This window comes from Cylas formicarius, unplaced genomic scaffold, assembly GCF_029955315.1.
Source record: "Cylas formicarius isolate icCylForm1 unplaced genomic scaffold, icCylForm1.1 PGA_scaffold_2__14_contigs__length_35257938, whole genome shotgun sequence".
Taxonomy (NCBI): Eukaryota; Metazoa; Arthropoda; class Insecta; order Coleoptera; family Brentidae; genus Cylas; species Cylas formicarius.
The window spans coordinates 28,794,331-28,814,139 of NW_026844319.1; the positions used below are offsets into that span (position 1 = coordinate 28,794,331).

The following is a 19,809-nucleotide window of genomic DNA, read 5'->3' on the forward strand; positions in this document are numbered from 1 at the left end:
GTGTTTATTTATTTACTAACTCTAACTGTTCATTTAACATAACAACTAAATCCAACAAGTTAATGAAAAACAAATTCTATAACAAATGTTCGAATAAATGACCTCCATTTTCTAGGCATAAGTACGCCCGTCTCACGGTAGACTCCAAAACACGACTTAACATTTCAGGAGTAATTTTATTAAACGCTGCTCGTACTGATTGACGTAATTGTTCCTCGTTGTCAAAACATTCTTTGAATACCTCATTTTTTATGTAGCCCCATAAGAAAAAGTCCAAGGGAGTTAAGTCCGGGGACCTTGGAGGCCAAGGTGTTTCACTGTAAGTCCCAATGTATTTTCCATCAAACCGTTCAGTTAAATATTGGCGAACTTCTCTGGAGTTATGGGCTGGGGCACCATCTTGTTGGAACCAGCAGCCTTGCACAGCGCCTAGCGGTAAATCATCTAAGGCATCTTCTAAATCGTGCCTCAAGATGTCAAGGTACCGCTCGGAAGTTAAGGAATTATTATAGAAAATAGGGCCTATAATCTTGCTACCAAAAATCCCACACCAAATATTAAACCCAAAGCGAACTTGATGTCTGGATAGTCTATTAACACGTGGATTTTGTTGCGACCAATAGTGTGTATTGCGCCTGTTATAAATACCGTTATTGGTCACCATACTTTCATCAGACCAAATCACTTTATATGGAAAATTAAAACTCTCATCACACATCCTGGTATACCACTCACAAAAATGTCTACGTCGTTCGTCGTCACCCGGTTTTAATCCTTGACATATTCTGAATTTGTAAGGCTTAAATTCATTTTTCCTTAAAATAAACTGAGCTGTAGATTTAGCTACCCCATTCTGGTCTTCAATTTCTCTGGTAGAAGTTTGTGGATTTTCGATAACAGATTGTAGAACAATGTATTGGTTTTCTTCATTGGAAGGTTTTTGTCGGGATAATGCAGGCTTCTTAAATGATCCATATTCTTTCAGATTAAATAACAAACGCCGAAAAATACTCTTGTCAGGTTGTCTCCGCTCTGGGTATTTGTTAGAATACATACGCTCGGCTTCCACACAATTTCTTTGGCATCAGATGTAGCAAGACAGCATATCACATTTTTCTTCGTTTGTAAAATTACCTCCCTCCATTGTAGAACAAAATAAATTAGAAAAAGACAACAACAATAAAAATACAAAAACAATAACTAAAGGAATAAACTTATGATCGACTGATAACAAAGACAAATAACATTAATGTGTCATTGAAATTGACTGGATGTCATTTTGTCATGGCCTACTCCATTTAAATGCTGAAATGTATTAAAAAGCCATTTTTCTGGATAAAAACATAAGTAACCGTATTGTATCGTACATCGTTGAATTCGCAATGAAAAGCACAACCTAATACTGTGTGTACTTTTTTTCCGTCCCATGAGAAAAATCAAAGTTGATGGTGGTTCCATGGAATCGAAACGCTGTAATGAAAATTTGTTAACGTCAATTTGGAGAGATTAAAATGTGCCAATGGAAAAGTGTTTTCCGTTTTTTCATATCTTTTGAAATAGCTTTAAAAAATAATAAACACGAAATCGCAATATTTCGGTTTTTCTCGGATATTTCCGGAACGGCTTGGAATTTTCAAATTTGTAAAACGGGATCTTGTTCGGTATCAAAATGCGCAACTTTTGTCTAATTTAACCGACACTGTATCTCTTATAGTTTCCGAGATCCCCATGCTGTGCATCCTTATCTTGGACACACTGTATATATATATATATATATATATATATATATATATATATATATATATATATATATATATATATATATATATATATATATATATATATATATATATATATATATATATATATATATATATATAATATATATACTATATATATATATATATATATATATATATATATATATATATATATATATATATATATATATATATATATATATATATATATATATATATATATATATATATATATATATATATATATATATATATATATATATATATATATATATATATATATATATATATATATATATATATATATATATATATATATATATATATATATATATATAAACATAATTTGTTAACGAACATTTTATGAGGATTAGAATAGCATGCAAAATAGGTACAGATGTTTTCTATTACCAAGTATATCTAGAAGAGTATCTACAAGAAAACGTTGTTAAATTCAATTCAATTCAATTCAATCATAACTAACGACCATTCCTTATATTAAACGAGTTTCAGTAAAGTTCAGCAGAACTGTTATAAAATACAACGTCAAAACGTAGTGATCCGTTTTTAGACAATGCGAGTTCGTAATGCCAGAACTGGCCAAAGATAAAGAGATTAACGAAAAACACTGGTCCTTTCAAACATCAGAAAATATTTTTGTCTTAACACACAATAAAGCGTTTTACCACAAACCGAAACTCAATTTTACGTACTTCACGAGCGTTTCGTCAACCAAGTTGGCATCTTCAGGAGAATATTAAAACAGTTTTAATCTTCTCCTGAAGATGCCAACTTGGTTGGCGAAACGCTCGTGAAGTACGCAAAATTGAGTTTCGGTTTGTGGTAAAACGCGTTATTGTGTGTTAGTGCAGTGCCGAAGGTTCCAGTCAAGAGTTTGATTTTTGTCTTAGATACTTTTTGCGAATAATGTTTGATATATCAGTTCGGATTCTAAGATCTAATAAATCAAATTCGAAGGGATCAATCTCTGAGAAAATCCATTACTTTTATATAAATCTTGTACTGATGTCTTCGTTCTTCTTTAAACCACTTCGTCTGATGATACAGTTGGGTTTTTCTTGCAGCAGGGTTGTTGTTGTTGTTGGTTCTTAGTTTTTTGGATATATTCTACTTTTTTGAATAATGCATGACATATCAGTTCTGATTCTAAAATCTAATAAATCAAATTCGATGGGGGTTAAGTCTATGAGAAAATTACATAAATCTTGTACTGATGTTTGCGTTCTTCTTTAAACCATTTTGTCTGACCTTACAGTTGGGCTTCTCTTGCAGCAGGGTTGTTGTTGATACTTAGTTGCATCTATTTCGGATATACTCTACTTTTTTGAATAATGTTTGATATATCAGTTCAGATTCTAAGATCTAATACAAAATAAAATTCAGAATGGATTACCTTTTTTATGACAGCTGTTTCGACAACTCCATGCCTTTATCAATTTATCAATTACGTATATACGTATGTAGATGGGGATATTGGAAAAGTAGCATATATATATATATATATATATATATATATATATATATATATATATATATATATATATATATATATATATATATATATATATATATATATATATATATATATATATATATATATATATATATATATATATATATATATATATATATATATATATATATATATATATATATATAGCATATATATGTTTTATTTCAAGTAGGTACAACGTGAAAAAGAAAATGTCCGTTTTTGAAAAAACACCATATTTTCTTAATTAAAGTAACTGAAATATTTAAATTTTCAATACAGTCGGCTTTGATATTGCTATTCAATTTTAAAACGAGTGGATAAAAAAGGAGTCGATAAAATTGAAGAGAGAGGATCAAGAAAAGAAGTCAGTAAAATGTTCGTACATGCCTTTTTAACGTACAAAAAAAAAGAAGAAAATAAACAGAATTTCACCAAAGAATTAGAGTAAGTATTCAAATAGTCTGCACGCATAACATATATCTCCTTAACACTACTTCACAGGACTGCCTTAACGTTTGGTCAGTGATACTGTTCTTCTCTTAATTATCTAATATTTCCACAGGACCTGCTGTATACTTTATTTTTTGCGGTCACCCGATACAAAGAAATCAAGGGGTGTTATGTCTGGAGATCTCGCGGGCCATGTGACTGGTCTCAGGTTGCCTATCCACCTACATTTAGAAAGAATATAGTAGGATACATGGTTGAAGTACATTTTGAAAACTTTTTCAATATAGCGATCATAACAAACACAAAAGTGGACTTCCGCCGTACCAATGTACGTACTTATAATAAGGAAAACATTTTGGTTTTTCAAAAATTGATATGTTTCTTTTTCACGCTGTATCTACCTCAGGGTATCGATTTAAAATAAAACAAATCTAAATTATTTTTTGGCATATATATGTCTAAATCAAAGCTCTCAAAGTAAATTACAGTATCGTCGGCTCGAAGGGGACAACATTGATATTGATGAATATATAAATACCTTTGATAAAACTTAAAAGTTACCTTACTTTTCGCACACACCTCGTATTTATCACATACATTTTTTGTAAACCGTCAATTTAAGAATTACTCATTGAAAACAGTGGCGTTGAACAAAAATAAAGGCGCCCACACACTTATAACTTTTGAAATCTGTTATGTATTATACAGCCCATTATCTGTTTGTATAGCCCTGGCACCCAATACTTGACTTTTTTTAAATCTAAATCTATATCTAATAATTATTACAATAATGAATTATCCACATTAAATTTGAGCGTGTTGTTTTTCAGTCATTGAGATATATTATTTAATTCTTCCTTCGATGTCTAAATCGAAGCACTCAAAGTAAATTACAGTATCGACAACATTAATTTTAATTAATAAGTAAATGCTTTTTGATAAAAGTTAAACTTTTGGAACACGCCTCGGATCTTTAATATCACGCCTGAGGAATTTTTGCGGAAACCTTCAGTGTTTGTCATTCCTGCGGGGCATGTACTAGGGCGGGCAAGACGCCCTGTAGAAAAAACCTCTCCGATCGGGATTTATCGGCAAAACGGCCCTAATCAAATTCCGCAACGCGAAAAAAAAAGGACCGTCGAATTTCCCCGGCGACTAATGGCGGCATTAACGGCAATCTACCTTCAGACCGACTTATTTCCTGTCGCAAGTTCTGGAGTTTCTGCGACGCCCGCCTCCGCATCAGAACACATCAGATAATCCGACTACGACGGAGCGGTGGAAGCGTTATCCGGGTTTAATTTAAAATTAATATAGCACAGGCGGCGAATTCCGGAAATGAGCTTTAGAAGCCCGCCGGAGGGGGCGGCGGGCGGGGGGCGGCAGAGGCAGGGACGCCCCTCCGACGAACGACGTCCCTCGTCGCCTCTTATTAGACTCAAATATTTAGCCGCTTCTAACGCTAACTCTCTTATCGTCGCATCTGCTGTGCGATTTTCTTTACAAAAACTGCAAATTTTTAATAATAATAATATTCATTTTCCCGACGCCAACCACGAAATTGTATAGGAATAGTCAAAATAATACTAGGTGCAATTGACATGGACAATTAAAAAACTAAAAATTTTTCAGGTTACTGTAATGCTTTTTACAAAACTTCTGGATTCCTACTGCGTAGGTTTTTGCTGATTCGAACTTGCTAAAGTTTCGTCTATCATCCTGCTGACTTCTTCAGAGCTGAACTGTTAAACTAGTTAAAACCTTCAGATTAACTCTAGAATTTTAGCTTTGTCGAATATAATTTTATTTCCGGTTTCGTGATTGTGTTCGGCAACTGCCGATGAGTTTATTCGTCTTAGTCTTAAGGCTCTTTCATGTTCTTTGAGCCTACATGATATGTAAACAGCCTGGCATCTCAAATGGAATTTTGTCTTTGACGGATCGAAGATGTTAAGAGATTTTTGGCCAAGTTGTAAATCTATTTTTGACGTTATATTTCTTTAGAACTTTTGATACGTGGTCAGCGATGTTTTGAATATAAGGAAGGGCAACAGTAGCAAGTGTGGGATTGTTTTCGGCCTCATTGCTATTGGAAGGTTGTTGAAATGTATTTTGTCTTGGAACCCTTAATATCTTTGTGGAAATTATTAGAAAGAAGAGCAGAGATAAGGTGTTTTAATCCAGGGTTTAGTGACTCGGGCTGAGATGGTTTTACCGCTCTGTAAACAAGAGAGTTGATAGCCGATGATTTCTGGGCCGTATGGTGATGATGCATTGAGGTATATATCTGTGGTTAACGGATCGCTTAATGGAGCAATTTCTTCAAAAGGGACTATCACCTTTAGTGGAAGAGATACCGTTGCAGTTTACACATTTACACTGGCTGTGCGAAGGTATTTAAATCAGGCATTTGAGTATCGAGGGATACGTGGGGGCGGATCTTTACCTTGGCCGCTTCGCTCACCAGACCTTAATCCGATGGACTTCTTTTTTTGGAAGCACTTAAAGTCTGTAGTGAATGAAATACCTAGGACAGATATTAATGATCTAGGACAAAATATAAAAAACGGTTACGAAATCATTAGAAATATTGACTTACGCCATTTTTTTACTTTTTTAATTTGTAGCATACTGTTATGAAAAATTTATTGCACCTCACCTGCGTTTAAACCTGCTTTTCGTCGTTTTATGGCTACACGATAACACTTATCGGTTTAAAACAAGACTAACAATTTTTTGATTATTTGTGATTCTGCTTAAAGCAATCTGTTCTATTTTGCAATATCGGTCTAAATAAATAGAATACAGGGAAAACAAAAAGCGTTCTCCGGTGACAGATGTCTTCTATTTTAAAATAAGGATAAAAGTTCATATAAACTAGGGTCCAAAATGTTAGTTTTTAAAATACAGGGTGTTAAATTTGAAGGGGTCATGGTGATTTTTTGTAAATATTTTCAAAACACGTAAATATTTTAAATCAAATTTAGTGCAGTTACTAAAATTTTTAGGATCCATTTAACGAACTAAAACCTAGTATTGGATTGGCTTCAGGGCTGGGTAACACAGGGGAGGCGGATTTTAATGTTTACAATGGAGGTGCAGATAATCATTAGTAAGCCTTGGAAGTTAATGACGCGTTAAATTTGTTTGTGTTGTTGGGTAAATAAAAATTAAATGTCAATCATTTTTTCAATTTTGTTCATTGTCGGTGAAAAATATTTTTTACTTGGGTTGTTCTTATAAATACTTTTATTGACGAAAGACAAATCAAACTATCAACTGTAAACCTAATTATTCTAATAAAACTAATTAAATAGAGCGTTAAATGGAGCCCAAAAAATTTAATAACTGTTCCAAACTTTATTTTAAAATATTTACGTGTTTCGAAAATATTTACAAAAAATTCGCCGTCACTTTTTCAAATTTAACACTCTGTATGTTAAAAACTAAGCCGTTTTCGACTCTACTTTATATGAACTTTTATCCTTATTTTGGGTCAGAATACGTCGTTAAAATATTGACGTCTAATTTCGGGACACCCTGTACACGGGCATTATTTGCATCCTATAAATGGATTTTTTGGCATTGCTGAAGCATTTGACTCAGTTTATTTGATACGAGCGGAGCGAGTGTTTAATTAACGAGTGACTTAAAAATTTACCGAACGTGTTGCATACTATACTTTTTCTACGACCGTCAGAATTGATAAACGTCAAAACATCCGATTGCTCCCAAACTCGTGCGGTAAAATGGCGGAAATGTCCGAAGCGGCTCGGATCCGTGGGAATCGTGGTAAAGTGACGCTTCTCGCACGATAGATCGGAGTGTAATTAAGTATTTTACAGATCTTATTATTGTTGTTATTATTAAAAGAAAAACATATTTTTTGGGGACGATTTTCTGAACAATGGCGACGACAAGCAGTTGCCGACGAATGTAAAATAAATTCGGGCCCGAAGTGGCCGGGGCCGGCGTAGTCGGAAGCGGTTTCCCGCCGGCGGATACCGCTGTCTCCGGGACACACTTCCTACCCGGAGCGGCGGCCAATTTCACCCGGAGCGAGCGTTTTCCGCCCTCCGGACTGCCGACTTTAGTTGCCGCGCCGCGCGATGCCGGCGCCCGATTACCGCGTTCGAGTGCCGCCCCCGCTGCCCTGGCGACCTCTGGCGACCTGATTCGGCGATCGAACATGGTTTTACAAAACACAATGATTTTTTCACTGGTTTTCGAATTGTAAACAAAAAACCAAAACACATTAAAGTAATTAATTTTTATAAAACTTCTGGATTCCTCCTGCATCGGTTTTTGCTGAGTCCAACTAACTAACGTTTCGCCAGTCATACCGTTGGCTTCTTCAGAGCTTGACTGAAACTGGCTAGCATTATACTCTGTACCTGCTTTTATATTGTTTGAGGGCTGATGAGTTTATTTGTCTTAGTCGTAAGGCTCTTTCTTGTTCTTTGAGCCTAGTTGATATTTTTCTTCCAGTCTCTCCAATGTATTGTTTGGCGCATATGCATGAAATGCTATAAACTCCTGACATCTCAAATGGAATTTTGTCTTTGACGGATCGAACATGTTAAGAGATTTTTCGACAAGCGGTAAATCTGGTTTTGTCGTTCTATTTCTTTAGAATTTTTGATATGTGGTCAGTGATGTTTAGAAAGTAAGGAAGGACCGCATTGGCAAGTGTAGGATTGCTTTTGACCTCATTGCTATTGGAAGGTTGTGGTGATGTGTATTTTTTGATGGGACGCTTAATATCTTTAATGTGGAAATTATTGGACAGAAGAGAGAAGGTTCAGTCACTCGAGCTCACCTAGTTTTACGACTCTGTAAACAAGAGAGTTGATAACCGATGATTTTTGGGCCGGATGGGGATGTGACAATGCGTTAAGGTATCGGTCTGTGTGGGTAGGTTTTCTGTAAACAACCAATCTTAAGTCTTTCTATTGATAAGAATATCTAAGAATAGATGGTTATTGTTAGTTTCCAACTCAATGGTAAAACGCATGTTAGGGTGTATTGAGTTTAAATATGTACGAAAATCGACTAGGGTTTCTTGATCATGATGCCAAATAACAAAAGTATCGTCGACATATCGTTTCCATAATTTTGGTTTTAGATGAAAGGTGTCCAGAGTTTTCTTCTCAAAGGCTTCCATAAATATTTTCGCTATGACTGGTGATAGTGGGGGACCCATAACTGTTCCCGACGGTTATAAGAAAAATCTGTTCCACACAAGCATTTTTCAATTAGGTGAGAAGGTTTGCTTCCAGATTCTCGGATTTTAATATATCTGAAATGATGTTGAGAGTTTCAGGAATAGAAACTTTTGTAAAGACGGATTCTACGTCGAAACTAACTAGAATGTCTAATGTGTGTCTAATGTAATGGTTTTCAATTGTTCAATGAAGTTAAATGAATTAAGTACGAAACTATCAGTTTTCCCTGTAAGGGGTTTTAATAAAGAAGCTAGATATTTTGCTAGAGAATATGTTGGAGAACCAATGATGCTGACAATAGGTCGAAGGAGTAATGCTGGTTTGTGAATCTTTCAGAGTCCGTAGAGACGAGCCTTAATAACAGAGTTAAAGTTGCTTTCCATAGATGACGTAGGATCTTTTTTAAGTTGACGTAAGATGTAAGAATATCTTGAATCTTTTCCTGGTATACATTTGTGTCCATGACCACCGTAGCATTTCCTTTATTTGCTTTTAGGATTACGATGTCTGGATTAGATTTTAGAGATTTTAGGGTAATGCGTACAGGCTTTGGAATATTAGGTTTTGACTTTTTAAGGATTTTTGCGGTCTCAAATCGAATTTCATTAGCTGTTTGAGATGGCAGTTTGTTTAGGATAGACTCGACTTTGGAAATGATTTGCGAACTCGGCTGGGGACAAGATTGGTTAATTTAACGAGGAAGAAAAAAATAGTTCAAAGACAACAGTTTCCTTATCTAGAGTAGATTACGTTAAAACTTATTTCGATATCGGTTAATTGGAAATATTTTCGAGAAAACCCGTTTTTTCTATTTAACATTTTAGGTTACGCCCTCTAGCGACCATTTCACAAACTTGAAAATGATTTCACGCTTTTTATCTTGGTCAATTAACTTATAAATATTTTTCATTCTTTAAAACTATCGTTTGTCAACGCAACGGTCAACGTCCATTTTTCATCAATACACTTATGAATATATCAAAATGCGACCCAAATTAATATCTGAAGATAAGAAATATTTTGCCAAATATCATCCGTTCGCTTGTTGAACTCCGACTGGAATCCTGCAGACGTTTCGCCAAAATCTCACTTGGCATCTTCAATGGGGCACTATATATTATATATATATATATATATATATATATATATATATATATATATATATATATATATATATATATATATATATTTCGTCGGTAAAAGGCGGAAGGCCCCGCAAACCACCGCCCGAACGGAAAGCGAGAAGCTATCCGGGGTAAAGCGACGACCGCGTGGCGGCGCTGCTTAGCCGGAAACGTTACCATAGCAACACATCGATTGCCTACGCAGACGGTGTCGTCGTCGCTACGAAGAAGTTCACTGTGGCCCTGAATATTATTACTATTGGGTTAATTAAGGCGAATGACGTAGGCAGTCATCCTTATGAGGGAATTTCGATATAGAATCTTTTTTTTAATGGTATCTACAGGGTGTTACAGCCTTAGTAAATCCGTCGTGAATATTCTGCTTCTTTCGGCCTTGATTTTTCTTTTGGTTCTGTCGATATTAATCTTAGTTTTATGTTTTATATTCTTTTTTGTATTTTAAACATTCTGTTTTTTAAATTTTGTTTATTTTGCTTGTTTATTTATTTAACATAGAATACTGTAGTTCTTCTTGGGTTGAGTTGTTTAGTAATTTAAAAAAATATATTCAACGAATCGATCACAATATGGACCTTTATCAAGACTCTAAAATGTATACAAATAATAATTTACATAAATTAAGAAGGTGCAAATATAAACTATTTTCGTTTTGAAGTTTAGTTCATTATTAGTTGGTAACAGTTTAATGATTTGTTGGTTTAATTTCAACACCGTTTTTACAAAAAAAGCGGATTTGAATTTTAATCAAAGTTAATAAAATTAATTAAATTAAAATAAAATTTCAATCATTTACAGCATTCATTTCTTTTTTAATCATTTAATTTATTAATTAATTTGATTATTTCTTTTATTGCTAATTATCTTGTGTGTCAAAATTTTAGTTTCTTTAAATTAAATTTCACATTTTGTTAAATTTTTATGTTTCATTAATTTGTAGGATTTTTTGATATTTGTTTTTAATGTAATTAGAATTACAATTTAGATATCTTAATGTATCTTTTGAACACTTTTTTTTATGTTAAATCAAGGAAATCTATTTTTCTATTATAAGAATTAAGAATGTAAGATAAACGAGATAAAAGTTGCGTATTTATATACTTAGCGGCCTGAAGCTACCAAAACAATGAGGGGTGGATTAAAAAAAAATTGGGGAAACTAAATACATTGATTTTAGTATTTTTACTAAAAAGTTACGCAAAGGTCGCGAGGTTCAAAAAGATTCTTCTGATTCGCCTGGTTACTGTTATTATTATTATAAATGAAATAAATGAAAGTCTTAAATAGAAAAGTTTTAGGCATTCATACGGGCTTTATAGCTATGTAACAGACAAGAAAGTTTATTCTTTTTCGACAAAGCAACAAGGAAAATTTAACATTTTCCCGTTTTTCCCGTTTCACTGTTACTTATATTCCAAACGCGATTTTTTAACATAAATAACGCCTTGTGTTGTCGCGCATAAAACAACTGCAGCCCAGTAAAAAACGTGTTTTATTGGCAAACTTAATTATTTTATTTTTCATTTATTTTTTTATTTTTTTAGTTTTTGTTGTTTTGTGAGATATTCTATTAAATTAAAAATAAAAATAATCAACCGATGACAAACTTTCTTTCCAAATCCAAATTTTTTAACATTTAAAGCTGTTCAAAAATAAGGCCTTGTGTCAAAAAAAAATGCGGCCCAATTAAAAATATATTTTATTTGATATCTCTCGTTTTTGTCGTTTTGCGAGATATTCCATTTAATTGAAATTAAAAATGACTTTTCCATCAGTAAGTGGACCCCACGGCGAGCTCGGGCGTCAAAACATTGTCGAACCGTTCCCACAGGAGCGAACAAAAGTGCCCCGTGGTCCCGGCTCGATCTGCGCGGTTGCCAAATTGCCGACGTATGTCGATTGTCATGTCCCTAAATAAACCCCATTGTCCCGTACAAAAGAAATGAACATCGGCCGCGTGTGTTCCCTGTCGGGCACCGCATCATCGTAGTCGTCGTTCCTGAGGGAGGGGGGAAGGGAACGGGTGCTTGACTTTTGTACGTTAATCTTGTTAATTATCTTTTCGAGTGGATCGCGCGCTCGAAAGTGTCATATTTATTATCTCGGACATGTATAGGGTGTAATCGTTGTATGAGATTCCGTTTTCAATAGTCCCCCGTATATTATACCAGGCGCGTTCAAAAAGTAGGTGACTTTTGTACGTTCGATCTTGGATATTTTTCTTTTGTTATGTTGGACCCACGTCCCTGACACGTGTTCACGGTTTCCGCCAGTTTGCATGTTTACTTTTTTTTGCGAAACGGCGATCTTCTGTTGTCAAAAAAATTGAGCAAAGAAATTTTATTTTTTTATTTTATAAAAGATTTTATTAACTACAGTTTGCGATAAAGTAATTGAAGCAAATAAAAAAAGTGCAATATAAGGTAGATAAGATTGTTATTATTATTAATATCATTACAATATTACAATTACAATTATTGCTTAACCCTGACACCTAGGTTAAGTAAACCTGTATGTGTCAAAACTGGACCTTAAATAATTCAAATTTTGTCTCTAATCTACCCAATAAAAGGCATATCGTAGTTATCTTTATTACTTTTTTTCAAAATTTTCATTCGCAGTGCAAAGACATGCTTAGAGTAGTGCGAGGACTAGTCAAAATAACCTAAACTACGGTTAACATTAGAAATTTTTACACAAATCGAGTTTAAGATTCAAGATTCATAACATTTATTTCAACTTTCTTTTTAATGACTCTAATCGACCCTACTTCTTACGTTAAGCAAACTTAACCTCCACTCAAAACTACTTGGTCCGTATTGCGTTCAAAAATTATGAGAAAACATTAAATATAAAAATTATAAAAGATTGTCAGGGCACGATTTAAAATTATTTTTAAATTTTAAATTGTTGATCTTTTTCATTCATTATAATACCTAAGAAATATTTTCATTTTCCTATAAAAAAATACTAGTTTTCACAATGCAAAAAATCTTACGACAGCGTTGTTTTTAATTGCCATAAGCAAGGAGCACGGAGGACCAGCTCAAAAATTAACCTTTTTTTCGTTATACCAGGAGTAAAAAATAAAAAAAAAGGGCATTCCATATTATTATAACCGAATCATAATTAATTTATTGAAATTGGTATTTTTTGGATAATTCTATGGATTTAATCTAAACCCAGAGCTTTTGAAGATCTGATAAATACCAAGAATAAAATTTTGAATCAATAGAAAAATAGTTACTTATCTGTAACCTTTTTTTTTATTAAATAAGTTTTAATAAATAATTTTAATTATTATTTATAAAATTTGGTTAAATTTAGTTAAAGTTAGTCAAAAATAATTCGAGTTGATGGTTAAAAGTAACAAAAAATAATATTATTAGTTTTTCTTTTAAAGGATCGTACAAATACCTACAACTTTTATTAACCTTCGTCGCACCGGCTCTGTTTTAAGTCTTGTTATGACATGTTCCCTAATCAATGACTCTCCCAAGTCCAAACGAAATTTTCTTCTGCTGTGTTTGCTTTTTGATTTTTCCGTCTGGAACTTTTACACTCCATAAAATAAATGCATTTAATATTATGTCAGGCTTGTTTATTTTCCCCCGCAACAGAATCATCATGATGCTCCGTAGATAACATAAGGACAGCCTTATTCTACCTAGATCTACAAGATCTAAGACGACTCCTTCGCCTTGTTTCTTTTCTGCTGTATTATTAATTTTTCCCATGTATGGTTGCATCTGCTGCCGCCCAAATTTTCAGACCATATTTATCTGGTTTACTTTTCATATAATTTCGAAATGAACAACGACCTATCAATCCGACTAGTCGTTCATCTACTGTAATATGGCTCCCGGGATTATAACACTTTTTGAAATTGTCCACAAACATGTTGAAAACTTCTCTTACCGGTGTAAGCTTATCAGTTTTCTTTCCGACTTCCCTAGTTTTGGAATCGTCAAAACGAAAAAAACTCGTCAGCAATTGAAAACGTGAGCGAGACATAGTTGCAGGAATAACTGGTTTTAGTCTAACTTCTCTTGGTACACCACAACATTACTATCGGTTCTTTTGAAGCCCGAAAGGCACCTAAGATCAAAATGAGGCCAATGTATGCCTTATTTCAACAGCATCTGTTGGCTTCAATATGCGTTGTAGAGGTCGTGTTTGATTTTGATATTTTTCATTCCAAAGTTTGAAAAATTGGACAGGAAAAGGTATTATTAGTGAATAATACCATATGTAATTCGATAACTTTACCTGTCCTGCCTATAAAATTATCTACCTTCTTCTAAGATTTCTTCACTTTCGTCAGTCTCTATCACACTGCTCACAGCACCAGTGTCATTTCCTTTGACTCATTTGAGCACCACCTACTATTATATCATCTTCAGAATCTGTTATTTCTGGAACATCATCACTATCTTCTTCACTATCACAGAGTTCCATGTCAGCATCATGGAGATTATTCAGTAACTCTTCTGACTCTAAATCGGTAAATTTATTTGGATTGCGAATATTTATTTTATCAGACATTGTGTAACATTTCACGCTGGCGTAATGATATTTACTGCATTGCGCATGACCGTGACTAATCAAAGTGAGTATCTTGGCATCTCATACAAGTATACCCTACATAAAAAATATTTTTTTTTGTTGACTTTTTTGATGCACGTCACTAACTAACTAAAATATACAGAAAATGAATCTGTAAATACTAAATGTCAATAAATAAAATTGCGGAACCCTTGTGTAAAGTTTTTAAAAAGACATAAGAAAAATTGAGTTGTTGGGGTACATACGACGAAGGATAAGCGTGTGATATACTTTACATTTTATTTTAACATTTCCAATAATTACATCTCTCATCTTATGTTATAACGTCTATTCAATGATCGTATATTTGAACTGTGGTGTAGAGTGTTGACGTGTAGACAAAATGGTGGCAATAAAATTGTTGGTGGCGGTAAAAAAGACGACTATAGTGCGAAAACAAAGGAAGAAGCTAAAAAATTTGATTCGCGTGGTTTGCTCCATGGCAAAATGTGTCCAGTAAAACACTGCATGCAACGTTTATTTCTAGGAATGGTAGAAGGCAAGCTAAGGCATGTCAGTAGTATCTCAGATAGTAGAAAAACCAATAAAGTCGGCACGCCGCCTCAGGCGATCCCACTTCTGACGGTACGCAAACTTAACCTCTAACCAAAGCCGGGCGCGCATAAAAAAAATACAATAGTCGGCGACACGAAGCGACTCTCGAAGATCGAATCCCGACGCCTCCCCCACCCCGCCGCCCACGGGGGTGGGGTTTACACGCGACGCGTCTGAGTCTTCCGCCATTGGTCGCCTCCGACTCCGCCCCCGGGGTGATTTCCGCGCGAAAAGCTAGGAAAAAGTCGCAGTCGATCATAAATGTGCGAGTTGACAGATTGATCGGGCTTTACGATTTTAGAGTCAGTTTTTCCGCGAACATGGGCGTTTAAAATATTCCGCGTTTCTCGATTTAAATTTCGGCGTCCGAAAAAATAACCACCATGTTGGATATTAAACCGTCGGCGGACTACCTGAGCCGGAGTTCCACGTTCGGACAGTTCTCCATGCTGTTTGGTAAATATTCGCCAGGGTCTCGGACAACTTTTTGCAAATGGCCGGACGTCGAGGATTTTTCGAAAGTTTCGTTTGAATATTGGCCTTTTTAGAAAACACCAGGGTACAGAGTGACGAAAAATATAAAGCGATGAAGATTAAATATGATCCTCGCTTCGTTAGTTCGAATTTTTCAAAATTCTTTACGAATTTGTACAAAAAATAATAACATTCCCAATACTCAGTGTTGTTTTCGGAAAGGTACGAGATGTCAAGGTAGACAAAAAAACAAAATGTAGGTTTGATAGCCAAGTATTTTTTTATATGGAACACCCTGTATATGTACGATTACAATAATGAAACACACTTTATATTTCCACTCAAAAATAGGAAATTTTTATCTAATTTCAAAGAATGCCGTGACTGGCTGCAACAACAATAATTATTTACAAATTAAGGTAGAACAAAAACGCTAAAAATGGCAAGACACACTAAACTAAAAACTTCTTTAACTATTCTGTATGCGACCACCATTTTCCTGAACACATTTCTCATACACTCTAATTGCATGAAGTCTTGAATTTAGAACCGTCTCCTAGCTGATTTATTGTCCCTGAAATCCTTTGCCGAAGTTCCACCACATCATTACAAGGAGTTTTATGCACGTGATTTTGTGTCCCCAAAAGAAAAAAATCCATTAAAGTTAAGTCGGGGCTGTTGGCTGTCCAATCCGCCATCCCCTATCCAACCCCTGGAATATTCCATGTTAAGAAAATTTTTAAGTTGTCCAACATTGTGTGGTGGGGCACCGTCTTCTATATGTTGTTCTATTTGATGCTTTATGACTTGCAAATAATGATCTCCAGTTAACTTTTGAGCTATGAATATCGGACCCAAAATATGACAATCTATGCCACCACACCATACAATAATTGATTGGTACTCCTGGGTTTTTATTGAGTGTATTTGTCTAGGATTATTTAAAAACCAATGTCGCGAATTTTGTCTATTACAACGCTTTCTTGTAGTGAACGAATTTTCATCAGTCTATAAAATGTTTTTCAAAAAATTGTTATTCTCATTATATCTATTTAAAAAAACTGCAAAAGCTGAATTCGAAATTTCGATGTGTGGATTGATCCACGAGAAATACCACATTCTCTAGTAAAAGAGGAAACTGGTTGTCCTTCATTGAATCCTAATTGGCTTCATTATTTAAAATATTATAATTCCGGCATAACTTTATAGCATTTAGTACGTTACCGTTTTCTGCAAATTTCTTTGCCAGCCTTGGAAATATCTGAGATATCTGGATAAAATCTAATATACTGACGACGAGCTGCTGTTGCACTTTTATTATTCGGAAAGTATGCTTGTAGCATATCACGATTGCCTTCACGGATGCCAAATTCGCAAAAAAACATTTTAACACTAACGATTTGGACAATAATTAAAGCATAAACGTTGTGCACTAATACGTCAACCATAGACATATTTTTATTTGTCAGTCAGGGCACTCTTTGAAATTTCCCCTTTTTGCCGATTTGTCAAAAACGATTGCAATTAAATATAAAGTGTGTTACATCATTGTATTCGGAATAAGATATTCTATTAAACCCATATATAATATACAGGGTGTTCCATTTAAACAAATATGATGTAGGCTTATATGTGAGAAAATTGATAGTGTTTTGTTTTATACGTGATTTGAAAAAAACCTGCCTACTAACCCTACATTTTGATTTTTTGAATACATTGATATCTCCAAGAATAAAAAAGTTACAGCTAATTAAAATGTTTTTAAGATAAATCGAACGCACGGTACATAACCTTGAAACTTTAAATCAGAAATCTCAAAACCACAACTTAAAACTTAAACCAAGTAAATCATGGGTTATGGTGTTTGGGAATTATGAGCAAATTTAGTTTTGCAAGTTAATAATAAACATATTTTTATGTAAACAAATGAAACGAAGTTTGTGCGAATCCTCGGTCCTCTCTAATTTCAATTACTGCGATTTTGCCTATGGTTTTTGTTTCGATCAGGAAAGTAAGAAGCGTGTCCAGATAGTACAGAATGCTATGGTTTGAGGAAATTTGATCCCAACATTTCTCTACATTTTTGTATAATGTAATCAATAATCCTAAATCGTCAGTTTCCATAAAAAACCATTACATGATTTCACAATAAAATATAACAAATATTTTTTAAATATCTATAAATAATAGAATAAGCATAAATAAACATAAATATCAATGCAACCAACACTATCAATGCTCACCAGACATATTTTCGCTTTGTGTTTCTTTTTCAACATAGGTAATGTGGCATTGTTAAACAAATATATAAAATCAACAAGTAAGCTACACATGTTAGAGCAGAAAAAAGGAACAACAGAGATTTAAACATTTTACTGCATATGGAGGAAAGCAAAATGATTAGTTCGAGGATTCTGACGTGGTATAATGACGCTTCCCTTACGCTAGGTCGGTGTGTAATTAGGTAGTAGAAAAAGACGTTTGTAAATCAATATTATTCATTTAATATATATTTTCTGTAATTAGCTTGTCAGTAAATATTTTGTATTTCTGTGTTTTTATTGTCCCTGTATAAAACCTTCTGAAGAGGATGTTGAAAAAATTACACATATTGGGTTATTTTTAACGGAATTGATAAATATTTGTCTTTTTCATATAAAAAATTCAAATTATTCTTTTTTACTTAGCGTGTATTGATAAAATATGTATACACAGAAGGGTTAAGTGTATTTTTTTTTGAAAATTTACTTGTAATATGTTTATAAGGTTCTAAAAATAAAAAACAAAAAATATATTTTTAAACAATTCCAAACTTGAAAAACAAGTAAAATATTTTTCATGTAGAAATGCCATGGTACATTTTTTGACAATTTGGAAGGAGTCAATATTGGAAAACACAAAATAGAAAATAAAAAAAGGAAAATTAGGAATAAGCGAAGGCGAGTTTCTGTTGATAATTTTTATAATTTTTAATTTTTCATTGCAGATACTTCCTACAAAGGATCATGGAGCAGTCACGCAGCCTCGCAGTCCCAAGGTAACGCGAGCTTGAAAAAAAAGTATGGCCCATGAGGGGATCGAACCCGCGACCTTCGCGTTATTAGCACGACGCTCTAACCAACTGAGCTAATGGGCCAACACTAATTGTAGTTTATCGCGTTTGTTGCGCTATTACGTCCGACTTAACACGTCGAAAATTTTAAAAGAGCACTAACACGCGAAATAACAACACCTTGGAATAATTTTTTACCCTTATTTAAAAATCCAAAAGAAAAAAATTACTGGGCTCGTCCGGGATTTGAACCCGGGACCTCCCGCACCCTAAGCGGAAATCATACCCCTAGACCAACGAGCCACCTGAAGAAATCGATAGTCAAACCGCATTTCAGTGCTCCGAAATTCTTTATTAAAACAAAAACAAAAGCGATTTGTCGTTTTATCGCCTCGTTCGTTTCGCGTCGATTTTCCGTCGGTTATTTTTACATTTTCCTCCACCGCGCCGGGATTTTTCATTTCCTCCGGCCCACCCCGCCCCCATTACTGCCCTAATGGAATTTTCGATTGATTGCGTCCCGCGCGTCGCTCTTTTTTTTGTGCCCCTTCGTCCGAATCTGGTATCGATTATCGGAAATCTCGAGGCTCGTCGAAAACAAAAGCCGATTGACGCCCGACGTCACGTCACAGTTTGTAATCGTTTTTTCCGCAACCGGAAAGACGCCACCCCCCACCCCCGCCTCCCGCGCTACCCACCGACCGGTCGTTGTTTTCGACGCGCAAATCCAATTGTTATTCCGTCGCAGAGGACTTGATTTGTAACGCGATTTCGATCAAAGAGGGCCCGGGTTTGCCCGAGGCACGCTTGATTTCGCTTTGATGTTCTTCCATTGTCGCTCCTGATTGTCAGATTTGAGACGCACAAAGGTGCTAATAGAAGACCTTCAATTTTGGACCCGTTAAGCCTTATACGGGGCGATATAAACATAAAAACCGGAATTTTATACAGGAAAAAGAAAATGCTGCAAATATTTAAAGGTCGAAGTAAATAACCCGTAAATTTCAACCTCCTATGATTATAAATAACC

The 19,809-nt window shown here is 34.4% G+C and overlaps 1 protein-coding gene and 2 non-coding genes across 5 annotated transcripts in view; 1 reads left to right on the plus strand and 2 right to left on the minus strand.

The window, feature by feature from the left end:
- LOC132698240 (DNA-binding protein D-ETS-3) overlaps window positions 1–19,809 on the plus strand; it is a 100,013-nt gene that overhangs the window by 35,691 nt on the left and 44,513 nt on the right. For 2 of the 3 annotated variants that reach the window (XM_060664201.1, XM_060664200.1), the window contains exon 5: window positions 18,714–18,764. In XM_060664201.1, the coding sequence (XP_060520184.1) occupies window positions 18,714–18,764 (51 nt within the window). Of the gene's footprint in view, window positions 1–15,515; window positions 15,710–18,713; window positions 18,765–19,809 lie in introns of those variants that run through there. The other variant, XM_060664202.1, reaches the window with a different exon arrangement.
- Trnai-aau (transfer RNA isoleucine (anticodon AAU)) lies at window positions 18,790–18,863 on the minus strand. The gene has a single exon. It is a non-coding gene; the product is annotated as a tRNA-Ile (tRNA).
- Window positions 19,011–19,082, minus strand: Trnap-agg (transfer RNA proline (anticodon AGG)). The gene has a single exon. It is a non-coding gene; the product is annotated as a tRNA-Pro (tRNA).